This window comes from Rhea americana, unplaced genomic scaffold (genome assembly GCF_003343005.1).
Source record: "Rhea americana isolate MKP2758 unplaced genomic scaffold, rheAme1 scaffold_343, whole genome shotgun sequence".
Lineage (NCBI taxonomy): Eukaryota > Metazoa > Chordata > Aves > Rheiformes > Rheidae > Rhea > Rhea americana.
Genome location: NW_028186472.1, coordinates 529,077 through 544,815, shown reverse-complemented (window position 1 = coordinate 544,815; position 15,739 = coordinate 529,077). Strand labels below are relative to the sequence as shown.

At 38.6% G+C, this 15,739-nt stretch overlaps 2 protein-coding genes across 6 annotated transcripts in view; one reads left to right on the top strand and one right to left on the bottom strand.

The window, feature by feature from the left end:
• Positions 1-15,739, bottom strand: part of PER3 (period circadian regulator 3) — a 46,805-nt gene that overhangs the window by 8,936 nt on the left and 22,130 nt on the right. For 3 of the 5 annotated variants that reach the window (XM_085311537.1, XM_085311539.1, XM_085311538.1), the window contains exon 21: positions 11,896-15,732. The exons of 1 other annotated variant lie outside the window; for it this stretch is intronic. In XM_085311537.1, the coding sequence (XP_085167663.1) occupies positions 15,631-15,732 (102 nt within the window). In that variant the 3' untranslated portion in view covers positions 11,896-15,630. Of the gene's footprint in view, positions 1-7,364; positions 7,544-11,230; positions 11,424-11,895; positions 15,733-15,739 lie in introns of those variants that run through there. One more of the 5 variants, XR_014896660.1, reaches the window with a different exon arrangement.
• On the top strand, positions 2,304-6,536 carry UTS2 (urotensin 2). Its single transcript, XM_085311544.1, has 4 exons — positions 2,304-2,406; positions 4,737-4,847; positions 5,750-5,793; positions 6,420-6,536. Exons 1-4 carry the CDS (start codon positions 2,304-2,306, stop codon positions 6,534-6,536), a joined length of 375 nt encoding a protein of 124 aa, XP_085167670.1.

Here is a 15,739-nt window from a genome sequence, read left to right as displayed (position 1 = left end):
TTTACTGCCTTCACCCATGAATTCAGGGGTTTGTACCCTTGTTTAGAATGAGTTGTTTCTTTGCTTTGCATGATGACGTGTGCACTGTCCCCTGAGGAAAATGCCTTTGACATTTCAGTAGAGGAAAGACTGTAAATGACAATTTCAAATCTGAGTAAAGGCAATAAGCTGTGGGCAAGTTGCCGAACTTCTACATGACGCACTTCATGATTGCTCTAAGAGGCCAAGTCTTAGAGCAATCTTATATCTTAGAGAGTCGTGAGAAGACAAAGGACATAAGCTGCTTGTGAAGAGTGCTTCATTAGCTTTCCTTGGAGGATGCGCTGAGCAAATATTGATGATGCCATTGTCATTGATAGTACACTGAAGGAGAAGTTTTGTACTGAGCATCCAGCAGCAACAGTGAGATCATGCATCAAATCAGACCTAATTACTGTCTGCAGTTTTGGAACGAAGAGTTGCATGACTCAGATGAGAAGAGAGAATTCCTCTCTAGCTACTTATTTCTCTCAGAGGGAAGCACAGGGAATGGAGCATATAAAATATATTAGGCTAATTCTGTAGAGAAATTCTTTTATCATATTCACTCACTTCAAGAAAGAGAAGATGAAAGAAACGGGTCTTACAGTTCAGATACCTGCAGCTTATATTCTGAGTCAATACTGGGCCTCTCTGTACACACAGGATGATAGAAAAGCTTAGGTTAGAAGGGCCTCTGGAGGTCAGTTGTCTCCGCCTGCCGCTGCAGTCAAAGAAGAGCTGGCTTTGAAGTTATGTGGGGATGCTCAAGGCCTTGTCAAGCTGAGTTTTGAGTATCTCCAACGAAAGAGATTTCACAGCTTCTCTGGACAATCTGTTGATCACGCATGTGTGTGCATGAGAGCACTGAGTGCACATGTATGCGTGCGTGTGTGTACATGCTGCCTTTGAATTAGGTAGTGGAAATCAAAGGTGTTAGCGCTGCTGCTGATTTTAAAACAGTTCTAGGAGACACGGAACTTACAGTATGAAAACTGATCTTCAGTAGGAAATGTTAATAAAGAGAAAAAGAGGCAGACAAGCTCACTCCTATTGCAGTTTACAATTATCATGCAACTAAAAATAGGGAAAGAACGTTAGTAGTATCACAGTATTTTGAACAGCATTTGAATGTTAGAAGTTTGATTCAGAGAGGTGGAGAAGAAAGTTACTGAACCTCTATTTATTATCAACCCGATCATGAGTCATCTTTTCATCTTCTGAAGGAAATAAAAACGTTATAAACATGCACTTTTAAAAAATTTAAACTATCTATATACAGTTGGATGTGAAACTTCTAGAGAATTAAGTTGAGGGTCCAGTCCAGTGAGTTCACACTCTTTGAGATGAAAAGAGAAATTATAAGGGAAGAAGATATAAAACATTGAGGGAGGGAAAGAAACACTAAAGTTATGAGAGTATACATTAAACATGGTAGCCATTGTGTTAGCATCAAATAAAAGCCAAAGGTAAACCAAAAACAATAGACAAGTGGAACTGCAAAGGGTCTTCCAGTCCAGTGAAGGACCACATTTAATATTGACCAAAGTAGTTTATGTGAATCAAGCATGTCTCCAGATGGAAGCTGTACTTTCTCTGCCAAGGCAATTCTCTAGGGCAGTGTTGGAAGAGGCCTTCTCAAATAAATAGATGTAAAATGCTACAGGAAGAATTACAAGAGGAAAAAAAGAAAAAAAGGAAGAAGAAAAAAAAGTCCACTAACTTTTTCTTTGTTAATTAACTAGATGTTTTTAAACTCCTCCCTCCTTTATTTCTTCTGGCACAAAGACCCCAAACACAACACAATAACATATCCATCCATCTCACAAAAGGAAAAAAAAGTGCATTTCATATCAGATGCTTTGCGTCAAGTCTGCTAAGGTTCATAAATCAGCTGTCTTAGCACCCTGGTCATTTCAACTAACGTCTGACCCTTTCGCTAACTCATGATTTATAACTGGAAGTTACTCTTTTTATGCCAGATTTATAAACTTTACTGTGCTTGGTTTGATATAATATCCATTTTGTACACCAAGCAATAAGACAGTAAATTTATTGTCTATGAACTGTTACCTTGAAAAATTACATCAATGCAAAGTGGTTTCCATTTAGAATCAATGGGCAATAAATTCATTGCATTTTTTTGAAAGGGGGGGAGAACATAATGATATTTATGAGGTCATGAGCGGCTATATAACGGGTGAAACTGGGAGCAGAGGCATCAGTCAGACAGGAGTTCCGAGTTACGGGGTTGATAAAGACGAAATATATTCAACATAGCAACGATGCATAAGCTAGTATTCTGCTGTCTCATTATTATCAGCTTCTCCTGTCCTCTCTTGTCTGTCCCTATCAACAATGCCAGTGAGATGTCTTATCAGCTCTCAGGTAAGTCTTTTGATTTTAGTGTTCATAAAGCTTATCAGGGAACGGGGCAAGAAAGCCAGAGGAAAAGCAGATATTCTTTCAGAAGGCACTTTTATCTATGTTGATCAGCTGCAGGAAAAGCATAATCTGTATGTCTTCAGAACACCAGCAGCACAAGTGCTGTTACTAGAGTGTGCTAGCATTACAAAACAGGCAGGCTGGGCACCCAAATTATTTCTTGCTGTGGTTTTCAGATCCAGGATACAAAGCAYCTGAGTTTTCTAGCTCTGAATGTGAACTGGTACAGGCAGCATCTGTCTGAGGCAGCACTAGTAAACAYCAGATAATTTAAAGAAAAGTTGGCTGTATAGTCTTACCTCTTGCTACACTTTAAAATGACTTATGTTTTGCTTAAATTATCATTAAAGGGGGGAAAAAGCAACTACAAAGATTAATGCAGTCCTACTTAGAGAGATCAAGAACAGGCCAGACTGCTTTATGCTGCAAGAATAGCTATGTACTGAAAATGTTATCTGCTTGTACTAATGCAGATTCCAGTCAGTTTAGTGAAAAAATTAATCTTTGCTTGAAAAAGCTGTCCTCAAAGTTTGAATCATACTGTAAGTCAAGACTGAAACATCTCTGTAAAAACGCACAGTAACCCAGAGGGCTGCTATCATCCAAACTGACATGTGCTGAAATAGTTTTTTGAAGTGAGTTCTGAAAGAACAGGTAATTCAAAAATGAAGTTCTTTCACAAAGCTGAGAAGGAAAAAGGGAGTCAAAATTACTTGCTTTGCTGGTGAAACAGCTTTTGCACAGGTTTACCAGTATCAGCAGCATGTGGTTTGCTTACTAAATCTTGGACTCACTAAGCCAGCATCTTCTCCAGCCTTCCACTACGTAACTTGCATTTACTGGCAGCATGATTCGGTATGGCTAACCCCTATCACATTACAGGGCGGACAAACTGGCTCTAATCATTGACATATAGTGCATTTATTTGAAGGCACCCATTAGACATATTAAATCTTCCTTGCTAATAAAGAGTCCCACAGCTGAATAAGACAGAAGTGGGACTCATTTAATATAGAAGTTTCCTTTTCTTTCTTTCTTTTTTTTTTTTAATGTCAAAGCAAAGTTGCCCAATAACACTGCTCCATGTTAAAAAGAACATGAGGGTAAAGATGTGATTTGCCTTTATATAGTGCAGGAAAAACTACAATATTTTTTACTCAGAGACTGATACTGAAATTCCCATTGTCATCTTCAACAGTCCTTTTGTACAGCTGACAAACTAACAACACTAATTGATGTCCAAGGTTTACAAATGTCTCCATAGCAAGTTTCTGAAGTGTTGTAAGACTATTTTTTTCAGTAGTTTATTTTCTTGTGTAATTCCTACTGTGGATCTATACAGTCCAACCCATTCTCACAGGTAAGGGCAGCTAAAAATGCTGTAGTATTATCTGAAAACATAGCTACAAATTACGTTCATCTACACAATCAGAGTTTGTTAATAACTCCCTCTCACTGTCCACTGTTTTGAATGTTTGCTATTTATTAGCAAAGATGTAATGTACTGCTCAGATTATAAAGACTTTGGTCAGCTCAAATAGACCTCCGCTAAAGGCTCCTGTTGGCAGTATGCCCTGAGGATGTGGGCTGTTCACAGAATGATGGACTAAATTCTCTAAGGATATAGAGATTAATTCCATCAGGTATCAGTAATCTGTTGTTTCAGAAACAGCAATAGTATCTGTACTGGTACATTGTTTGAATGAGCAAGACAAGAAAGCTGCACTGGGAAGCACAGCTGCTGAAGATCTATTTTAAGATTGCCTGCATTATTTTTAAACAATGTTTTATTGCATATTTGGAAAATAGAATGGATTAATATGCCTTGAACATGAAGCTTCATCTGTATCCATAGAAAAAGTCCAGCATGGGAAGTAGTTGATAAAGAAAAAAAAAAAGAATAAGTTTTTTAAAAAAATATTTGGGCCTAACATTTTTGCCTAAACCTGCTAGCAGAAGCATTATTTTGCGAGTTATCCAAGCAATGGGAGAGGCTGTTCTTGGTCTAAGCGATCTCTTAGCCAAAAAATTTACCAGAGAAACAAGAATCTGGACAGACTAACATCAGGAAGGTATCTTTACTCAAAGCTCAGAAGGAAAAAATATCTCCCTTTACATTCATTAAGTAATGATGGGTGACTGGTGATTTCATGACAGTTTTCAGCATATGGGGCCAACAGGCCTGATCAGAAACCATCTGACATAGAACAAAAGAGGAATCYAATGCAAAAGACTCTTACCGCATGCCCATTTATATCATCTTCCACTTGCAGCTGATGAAGATTCCAGATTGAATCTGGAGCGGCCAGGCAGCCTGGGAAGCACCTCCCTGCTTCAGTTCCTGCCAGGGCTCCTGGGCACACCGACCGAAGACAAAAAAGCAGGTAAGGCTTTACCACAGCAATTTAGCAATGCATACCCAGCATCCACAGCTGTTCTGCCCTGACTCCAAGGAATTTACCAAAATACAGTATCATATGCAGGAAACACACAGTTGTCATTTAGTTAACTAGAACTAAATGGGGAAACCTGCTAAGCAGCCAAAAAAGTTTCCATATTAGTGTAGTAGAACCTCCACACTTGACAGTCAGACATATTCAGCTTGGGAGGGGTTTCATATCCCTGCACACAAACTCTTCACCTTCAAATACAAACATCCTCTCTCTTGAAATATGAAGCGCCTTGGAACAAAATCAAATGGTGTGAGCAGTCATCTATAATGGAACCTGTCTAAAAAGTGATGCCTCAGGTTATGAAGGGGAGACAGACAAATCCTTAAAAACTCAATAGTAGTGAAAGGGAAGCTGCAAGTCCTCATAATGAGTTAGAGCCTGAATTGGCAGGTCCTGTGAAGAAGTTTTATTGAACAAAGTATTGCTGTCAGGATGACTGCTCCTGCCTCTCCTTTAAACATATAGAGGCCATCTGGGTGGGGCAAAGATTGACCTAGAAGGAGGTAGTAGCCGATACAAATATCGCTTAAGCTCTTAAAAAGCATGGACATTTGCAAAATCAACAGTCATAAATGATTTCTGGGGCCACAGATGTAACAAAGGCCTGTTGAAGAAGACTCAGTATGGCTTGCATCCCCAGAATCCCAGACTCAGCCAGAACAACATGCCACAGCAAGGACTGGCTACATTGCAGCAAAAACATTTTATATCTGGTCCTCTCAATTTCCAGTTCAAGTCTTCTGCTGGGTTATAGTATTATAGCACACATGAATGATTTGTGTAGGTTCACTGTTTCTAAGTGACAAACCTTTCATTATGTCTCCCTATATCAGGTCTTAGCCGCAGCAGCTACAACCCACAGGAAAATGTCAAAGAGGTAAGAAAAAGACCGGCCATCACTTAAATAAGAAATTAAGACTCAATRTTTTAAACTACACATAAGCATTACCAAGACATCCTTTAAGATCCACAGACTCCGTAAACAGTGTAGATTAAAGTTTGCCACAGTGTTGTTGAAGTTAGAATCGCTTACCAGTAAGGTAAGCAGGAAACTAAATCTAGAAAGTTAGTAAGTACTATAAATTATATAATTTTTAAAAAGAATAATTTAGAGTATTTAATTCTAAAATCCCAAGTTTTTTTTCCAGAAAACCTGCCTTCTAAGTAAAGGCCAATTTCCAGCTTCAGCAGGCCTGGCCAGAACATCAGCCAGTATCTGCTGCTCGTCATTTTCCCCCACTACAACATGGGCTACTTAGTATTATTAGATTTGTAATAAACTATTAGGTAAATGCAGACACATCATTCCTGTTTGCCTGCCTGCTAAATCAAATACGAAGGCAGAAGAGCTGTACTAGCTTTAGTGCATCATCTAGTCAGAGGTGTGCAACAGGCAGCCTCTGCTTCCCCAGTCGGTTCATAAGCCCATGTGACCAGCCATGGGGAATGAACAGCACACATTCACCACTCAACAATAACCTGCCTAATGTTGTTTGACTTCAGATCTTCTACGGAAGCCACCCTCGAATTGCTTTGCTGGGCCGCTTGCTGACCAAGGACAGGAAACAGTTTAAGAAACGTGGAAATCTTTCCGAGTGCTTCTGGAAATATTGTGTGTGATCAGAACAAACTCTTCCAGACTTTGGTTGCTTAATTTATACAGATGCCTGAAAACATGTATATAGATTTGCTTGATTTAAAATGAGAATGAAGAAACATGATGATAACTAACTTTACACTCCATGCTACTTGGAAATTAATAAATTCTTGATGTTTTGCAAATATTCTTTGAGCAACATGGTATTTTCTTTGAGTTCAGCACAATAGGAATAAAGTAATTGGAAAACAAGATAAATACGCAACGTGAAGAGGACTCAGGCAGTGGAAGCAGGATTCCCATGGAGTCAAACTTCCAAGAAGAGTGATGCCTCGACAAGCAGCCTCAACTGCATCCAAGCCCAGAGGCAAGAGGAGTTTCTCTTTTGCCTCCTGGTCACTTGATGTAGATTGAGGTGCCAGGAAGGAAGGGCACTATCGCATTCTCTGATGATGCTGAGCCAGTAAGAATGGCAGTTTAACAGTGCCTAGTCTCCTCTCCTATCCCCAAGGAACCATGAAAACAAAAAGCACATGTCAGGATCGAGCATCTGCTCACAGTACCCCCCAAGAGAGATAACTGTTTCGATGCTCACAGTACCCCCCGAGAGAGATAACTGTTTCTCTTGGTTTGTGCCATTCATAAAGAAAGATTAATCAAGTATACTCCTTTGGGGGTACTTTGATTAGTCCCAGCTGCCTAAAACAGCAGGATTGCCTATGCATAGTACAAGCTTTATGCATTGTATCTGATTATCATCAAGCAGAACACAAAGTACACATTATGGTTTCTAGTATCAGAGTTTTCAGACCAGATTGGACAACCAACACCTACCCAAGTAAATAACTTACCCCCTGCAAAAGCTTCACCTTCTTTACCTTCACATTGCAGCCATGTTCAAAGATGGTGGGGAAGATCGTAGACCATACTACTACAGGAGGAATAGTAACACTAGTTCCGGTACCAGGGAAAATGAGTCTGCTCATTTTGCCAAGTGATGCCTCTTCCTCTTGAATTATTCCTGTGGCTTCTCAATACAATATACAGTGGAAAAAAAAAAACCACACAATTGGTTTCACTTCTATTTGGTTTGTTTTGTGCCCTGTTCCAAACTAGAATCATTAGCATTTGTATGTCCATCCTTTTACAGTCCTTATCTATTGGTTACAGTGGTTCCACCTGTTTAAAGATTTTATTAAAATGAGCAAGGTTTTCAGACCTGCAGACAATACCTTCCTTACAAGTCATATAGCAAAGCTACTAGTTCTCCTGATGCTTTTTCCCTCCTCTTTGCTTCATATACCTAAAGCAGAGCTGATACGTTTCAACAGCAGTCTCTGAAGAGCTTCACATACAACCACAGAGAGTTTGGGGAGCCCTGGAATTTGCTACACAGCATCAAGAGGAGGCATCTCATGGATAATAATTTGGAGAAAGAGCTGTCTCTATCTGATGACAATATATTTGAGATTTAACTCTGAGAAATAAAGTCACTTGGATGATGGGGGGTTCGGGTGGGGGGAGAATCAATGTGCCCGTGCTGAGCTTTCTGAAACCTCCAGGAGTAGAGCTAAGAATTCCCAGCCACAAATATTTCTGAAAGTGCAACTCCTAGCACTTATTTTATTAGGGTGCAGACAACTGGAAATGGGAAACTTGACTGGCATGTGATCTTCTCTCAGGTAGTACAGAACATGGTCTCTTACTGTGAAAGCACTTAAACGCTCAGGAGAGATGAAACAATCATAAATATAAAAAAAAAAACAAAAAAAAAACAATATCTGAGAGCAAAATGACAAGGCAGATACAGAAACATAAAATAAAGAACAAGGAAATACCATGTAGTCTGAGTAAGCACAAATGTAAATAAAATAAAGCTTAGACCAATAATTAAATTGAGTAAAAAAAATATACAGCAAAAATTACTAACGGAGATAAATGCATAAAAGCCGAGGACATACGGAACAAGCTGGGGAGATAGTAAATTGCTCCAATTTATCTATGGCATTAAGAGAAAGTAATGTTTACAAGATGAGGGAATCAGGCTTACCTAAATTTGAGGAGGTGACAGGGTTGGGGGAAAAAGAGACATGGACATGTGACTTAACAGCAGCCCCTCAATAACCAAGAGGAAGTTATTGAGAAATAAAGAGAACATCCTTTACACAAGAGCACAGCAAAGGATAAGAAATATTGGCCATAAATTAACATAGAAAGTTCCCACTTCATATAAAGCTTTTCCCTGAAAGGACACAAAGCATTAGAACAGGTTTCCCAGAGAGGCTGGGGAACATCTGCTCTTGCAATTTCTCAAGGCACAGCTGGATAAAGCCCTATGTAACCTGGTCTGAAGCTAGTGTTGACCTCACATTAAGTAGGGGCTGGACTAGAGACTTTCTGGGGTCTCTTCTGACCTCAATGATTCTAGGACTGTGTGACCAGCACTTGCATGGCTGCACATATAGCTGCACATGAAGGTGATACTTAGACACAGATCAACGGTACTATTACGGCAAGCCAATCCCTGCATGAGCAGTCAAGGGCAGTGAGATTTGACCTTCAACTCTTTGTGCCTGAGTCACCACACAGCTTTTGCAGTGTTACTGTATCTTAGGGTAAATGAGGAAAAAGAAATAGTTGCTCTTCAGAGCACTTGGGCCAAAGGAATTTCAACAGCAGCTGCAAAAGGGCTCTAGTCCAGCTCCTTTGTACTCGTAAGTACCAGCATACCTCACTCAAACCCAGCTATTTCCCGATAGTATATGCAATKAATACAGCTAAAATTCAGAAACTGTCTTTGGGGAATGGGAATCTGGATGACGTGAACAAATAGTTTGAGCTGTAGAGCCCTTCCTTGTTCAATACATGCTTTGTGTAAACTTCACACTAATGAAGGCTCACAGAAAGCTTGAATTAAAACTGTATCTAACAGTGATACATACCCTACATTGATCTCAATAACATACATCATAAATCTGACTGTGTTCCTTGAACAAAGCCTACAGGCTCGATACAGCTTGTTCATTTCACATAAATTGTAAGACAGATGAAACCAGCTATAACAAAGAAAAATGTCCTTAAAAATGTGGAGCAGACGAATGCACTGTGCAGTCATTTGAAGCCTTCTGAACATTCATCCTCTACTGAAACAGTGCAGCAGGTCAATGCCTGTCTAAAAGAAAGAAAAAAAAATCACTCCTTTCCTGCCACCTCATTAGTCAACAAAAAGTCGTGGAAAAAAAAAAAAAAAGACTCCAAATCTATCTAAACAAACAGCCATCTAAGAGATTCCATTCCTGTTCCATAAACAGGAAGGTGTAGAACTTACAAAGACCAGGCAAATTGTTTCAAACCCACTTGGAAATCAGAGCGAGCAAGAATAAAGCAAAATAAATAAAACTGCAATGAACAGTAACTGAAAATGTATTAGAAATAGTAAAAGGTTCTTTATCCATTTAAATAAGAGAATAAAGGATTGAAGAGAGATGTCAARTGATGAGGATGCAGTCAAAAAAAGGTGACTGAGATACAAACACATAAATTAAAGTTTCAGCTGTTAACACCTCAAAATACTTGCTAAGAGTTATTGCATCTGAAGAAGTAAAACTAGAAAGAAGTAAAACTTAACTTACTGTGCACAAGTTAGGCTACAGCACTGCAGTGAGAGGAAAAGCAGGTAACTTTCATCTAGCAGAATTTGTGTAGAGTCTGCACTTCCAGTCAGTCATTGATAGTCCTTGCCTCTGGTAGGAAAGAGTTCAGACTGGATCTTTGGACATGACAGGCAGTTCTCAAAGTGAAGACTGTGCTCAAGACACCGGTATACCCACAGTTGTTTCCTTCCTGAAGGAAACACTCATGGTAGATGCCAGACAGAATTATCCCCAGCGCTCAAGAGCTGGGAGCCTGACCAGCCCTCCACAGAGAAGGGCAAACTCTGCTTTTCCCGTACTGCTATAACAGCTCATGCTAATTTTCACCTCAGATATTTCCTCCCTCAAAGCCCAGAGATTAGAAGGCTGGAGCTGTTGCAGAAGGGCAAAGAGGCCTGGAGACCAAGCTGATCATCTTCCCGATGGGTAGGGCAGAACTCTCAGTGCAGGCAAAAAGGTGGAACTACAGCTAGGGAAGTGAGCGGCAGAGTCCTGTGTGCGCTGAGCCCAGCCTGTCTATATGGCTTGTGGCAGTGASCTGGAGCTTCAAATGGGAGCCAAGCAGGTAGTTATCATTTTGAGCTGCACTGGAACAACAAATACATCCTCAGAGTTAATGAGTCTGTGGAGCAAAACTACTATAAAAAAGATGCTGTGGTGTGATTCAAAATTTTTGAGATTATTATTTTTTCTGACTAGGAGTTACAGCCCTACTGCTTACCTCTTGCCATCTGCAAAATGTTGAAGTATATCATTCAGCTCACCTTTGACAGCTGCACAAAGTTGAAAACTGCATGTTTTCAGCTGTAAGCAAGAACTTGGATTGACTGGAGAAAGGCTGTTCTTTGCAAACAAGTAACATAGTTGGACTGACATTGCCCAGACCTTAGAGTAAAAACGTCCACCTTAACCTTTTCCATTTCACAAGTCTATTCACTCCTCCTCAGAATTTTTGGACTAAAAATACCTAGTAAATTTGGCTTACATTTTAAAATACATGTAGGATGACCAAATGACTCTTTAAAAACAAATAAACTAGCAGCAAAAACATATTCAGTACTAACTTTTTCAAGGAACTGCATCAGTTACATTGCCAGAAGCAGCTTCAGTTATGTATTTAACTAAGACTGCTTCTTCCTCTTTTAGTTTTAATGAGATGCTACTTCTTTTGTCTTGTAACATCTAGTCCTTGCAGTGACTTCATCCTTCTCCTGCAGGCTTATTTGGGCACTGTGGACCATGCTTCTCTCTAAAGACCTTTAAAGCAAGAAAAGMACAGTAAATTGTTTCATTGTGATCAACTAAGAATACTGCTCTGTGAGTTATGCCTGTGAATTAAACCTGTGAATTGTTTCTTCATACTTTCTCCAAGATTACAAACTTTAGCAGGGTGGGGCCAAGGTACTCTCAGAGCATTTATCTCTTCTCTAATACAACTAACTTAGATTGAAATTTTAAAATCTACCTTACAAATCTACGTGCCAGTTAATCCTTCACGTTCAACAAGTAACGCCCTTCTCTCCAGCATGCAATTAAAAGGAAGGAAATAATATGTCCTGACATAAGGTACAGCCAGACACAAAACAGTACGAATGACAACTATGTGACCATTTTCACTGCAGCAACTATGTCACCCTTTGTGTACAACCAGAAGTTATAAAAGAGTATTTTGTTAAAATTGTTTTCTAGGAATCACTGAATAACAGAAGTGAACACACACTTTAAACAGTTCTCCACACAGTATTTTCTGGTTTTTATTTATAAAACAGAACCTCTTTTAAATTACACAGTTAAAATCAAAACTGTAAATTCATCCACAACTGAACATTATTTCAACAAAATAGTCCTATCAACTGATGTAAAAAAATCATTCAAATTGCAACTTAAAACTTAATTCAGCGGAGGAATAAGCTTAACAACACATTCCTTATTCAGAGATTTTTTAAACCACATGATGCAGATATAAACTGGGGTCCCTCCTGTTCATAGCAATGTCAAGAAACCATCTGCACATCAACTTTTTTTTTTTTTTTTTTTTTTTAACATAAGCATACATTTATGAAAACAACACACAAATTTTTGCCAGCCAAATCCACCAAGAATTTCCAAACTGCTGATACCCCCCCAGGGGGTAGTAACCACACCATTACTGTTCTTGTGTATTTTCACTTTGATCACTAGCAACATCACTAGCTTTAGAACATTATTAAAAAAATTACTACTTAAGAAACTCTAAACTATTTACATAATTTTCATTGTGGCAGGCAAAATAAAGCCCTATAAACTAAACTGAAGTGTGCAAAGATGGCTGCAATATTTACTCTATTTGTCTTTCAGATCAGAGCTGGATCTCATATAAGACTACTTTGGCAAACTACAAAGACTGGAAAATGGATATAAGCTCAAATAAAAACTACAAATTCCTGAAAATTATGGAAACAAAGCTTTTAACAAGTCCTTCCCAGAAGGCTTGATAAGGCATTTGATTGCAAGATGTTGCAGTTCCAGTAGGGTAAGGATTAGCTTGGGAAGCAGATCTTTGTCCTAAATCTGGTTTTGCGTTCAAGACTGTGCATTCCTGGGCATATATTTCAGTTTCATATTCACAGAGGGTGTTGTTTCACCTCTTCATTCCACTCGTATTCCTCTCCTGTATCATTTCTTCTATAACCCATAGCTAGCGTAGCCCCAGGCGAGGAATCTTGCACCTAAGATTTAGCCAGGATCTTTCAATTTAAACTCCTAGAAACATGAGTCTACATTATATGTAGTCACAGGGTATAATGCTCACAGCACTACGAACACTGTCTAGGATTTCAGCTGCTATATGATTATACTGGTCACAGATTCAGTGTAGTCCACAGTATGGGAAGGGTAAAATCCTCAAATAAAAAACTCATTAAATATGATTAAATTTCTATGTACATGTCAGAATCTTAAACATCCGCAGCAAAGACAGAGCACGACAGAGTGACTGAAGATCCCTGAATTCTACTCCTCATTTTGGTATGAATTGGGGGTATGCACCTGTGCTTCTGTCTCTTTTTATACACCAGGAATAACGATTCTTACTCACTTTTCCGACATGTTACAGGTCTACGAATGAAAGGTATTATTCGATCATTAGGAAGTATCATCTCATGCTAAGTCCTAATCTTTTATAAAATGGGTAACATGCATGCCTGCGAAGACATCATAAACCATCTAATTTTCTTTCCCCTCAACAAATATATGTTGGAAATTGCACACAGCAAGTAGGCTGCTTATTTAAACTTTCCTTCCAGCTTATACTCCTAAACTATTYGAGGAAGACAGCTATCCTTACTTGGAACATCCAAATTAAGCTGTTTCACCAAGTCCCAAGACTTATTAAAGTACAACTAACTACAATGGGTTTGGATTGCATCAGCTTAAGTTAGCAGAAAAGTCGATTAAGAAGCTTCCCAGTTAGAGAAGAACATACAAAGAAAGCATCTTACTAAATGTTTCGGAGCAAATCTTTTAGGCAGTAGGGTTATAAAGCAGCATTCCACATTTGGAAAGTGTTGAAAAATAATAAGAAAGGGAGTAAGATATTGACCAGATTTTTCTATTGGTTAATAAACTGCTATATTTAAGCACCTATCAAAGTTTTTATTTTTAAAAAGTGTTTAAAACTCAAACACACAAAACTGAGAATATGCAGATCTCTGCTGATTTGCAATACTTCAGGAAAAAGAACAGGTTCAAGCTGAAGTAACTGAAACAAAAAAAATGGGGTTTAAAAGGTACAAAAGAGAGGCAATCATACTGTAGAAATCAGAATAACACTGTCTGAGTCTAGTCAGTCTTGGAAATTTCAGTTCTATAAAAATAACTTCCTTGAAATCAAATTTAATATGAAGAATTTTCACTGAATTGATTAAAAAACAAAGCAACAAAGCCATCATGGGGGTTAGCTTTAGCTCAGTTGATTAGAGTATGGTGCTAATAATGCCAAGGTTGCGGGTTTGATTCCCGTATGGGCCACTCGCTTGAGGGTTGGAGTAGATGATCTCCAGAGGTCCCTTCCAACCTTACCAGTCTATGAATCTATGATTTTCCTTTGACCATCTGTAGATCAACCACTATTCTTATTTACTGCTCAACTATTTGAAGCTTACTACTAAATGAAACTGAAACGAACATAAATATTAAGAAGCACCTTCACATAGCAGAGAAGGATGGGTTAAACCAAATAAAAAGGTGGATAATATGTTACATTCTAAAACTGTTTGTTTAGATGGCTAAGGTGATTAATAATACCAAGAGGAAAATCTGCATTACTACATACATCTTTTGAAAAATAAAGTGGTGGCCATACAAAATTTACCAGGTCTTAGTGAAGAGTATCTTGTTTAAAGAGCACTTTGGAATATCAAGCATTAAGCTAGAAGCCCTAACACGACATACTGAAAGAGAAAGTGACTATGGCTTTCTAAAAGGAAAAAAAAAWTWWWWKSMWWAAWYCTAGTTTTTGTCCATGGATTCAAACTGCTGGAGACTCCAGTATCAAGAAGAAAGAGGTTAAATCTCACGGTAAGATGCAGTAAACATGCAGTTTGGTGTCAAAGTTTGTCTCCATAACATGTGACTTGTCAAGAAAGTAGAAGAAATTAAGTTCAAGCTCTCTGTTGGCATCAATATAATGGAAACAAAATGGAGAAATTAAAATTTAAGCTCAAATGGATTTACAAACCAATTACCTCAATTTTTAAAACCTTTCCTGGGAGACAGAGGCAAAAGGTATGAAACAACTTGGTACTAATATACTTAATATGAAAATATAGGGAATAACTTTGCTTCTTTTCCCTTCAGTTTACTTTTATTTTTTGATGGACACAAATTGGGAAAAGGCATTTTGATGCCAAAGAGCTTGGTCAATTTTCAGTTGCTCATAAACAAGCCTACAGGATTTCAGAAGCAGCTACAGAGTTTTCAGAGCCTCAGAGTATTTGGATCTTCAGCTCAGACCTTTAAATGTTGAAGAAATAACAATAAAGAGCATTATATGGTACATGGATTCAATGCTTCTAACACATCTACTGTACTGAGGCATAAATGTGCTCTGATCTGTTAGGGCTACATCAATGTAGGTTCTTAACAAGTGCATCTTTTCATACTCTTACCTGCCAAGTTAAAGAAAAAAAAATAAAAAGAAAGAAAAAGAAAAGCTTTGTATTTTTTTCATCACTGAGTGATCAAAACTTACAAACGCACCCCATTTTGTGTCAAGACTGTGAGGTCAGGAAGGGGAAGAGCCTCCCAGCCAGCATCTTCAAAATCATGCTGAGGGTGGGGTGTAATGAAGAAAGACAGTTTCACACATGCGACTGCTCATGTTGGGAAACGACATCTGGATAGATCCACTGCTTGTATGTAGCAAAGCCAGAGGAAAAGAGAGTGGAAATTATATCAAACAGTTTTACTGACACAGGTGCTGTCTTCAGCACAGCAAGAGTGGAGGTGATTTTCCCTCATCTTCCATATGGTCATCAGCCTTTGCAGCTTCATGACTCACTTCCCTGATGTCACATGTAACACAACCCTTTAAA

Bases quoted from the DNA above. Each gene is read 5' to 3' on its own strand.
- UTS2 (XM_085311544.1), top strand. From the start codon at position 2,304: ATGCATAAGCTAGTATTCTGCTGTCTCATTATTATCAGCTTCTCCTGT. The intron at 2,407-4,736 runs GTAAGTCTTTTG...TTCCACTTGCAG, and splicing joins GATGTCTTATCAGCTCTCAG to CTGATGAAGATTCCAGATTG. The intron at 4,848-5,749 runs GTAAGGCTTTAC...TCCCTATATCAG, and splicing joins GACCGAAGACAAAAAAGCAG to GTCTTAGCCGCAGCAGCTAC.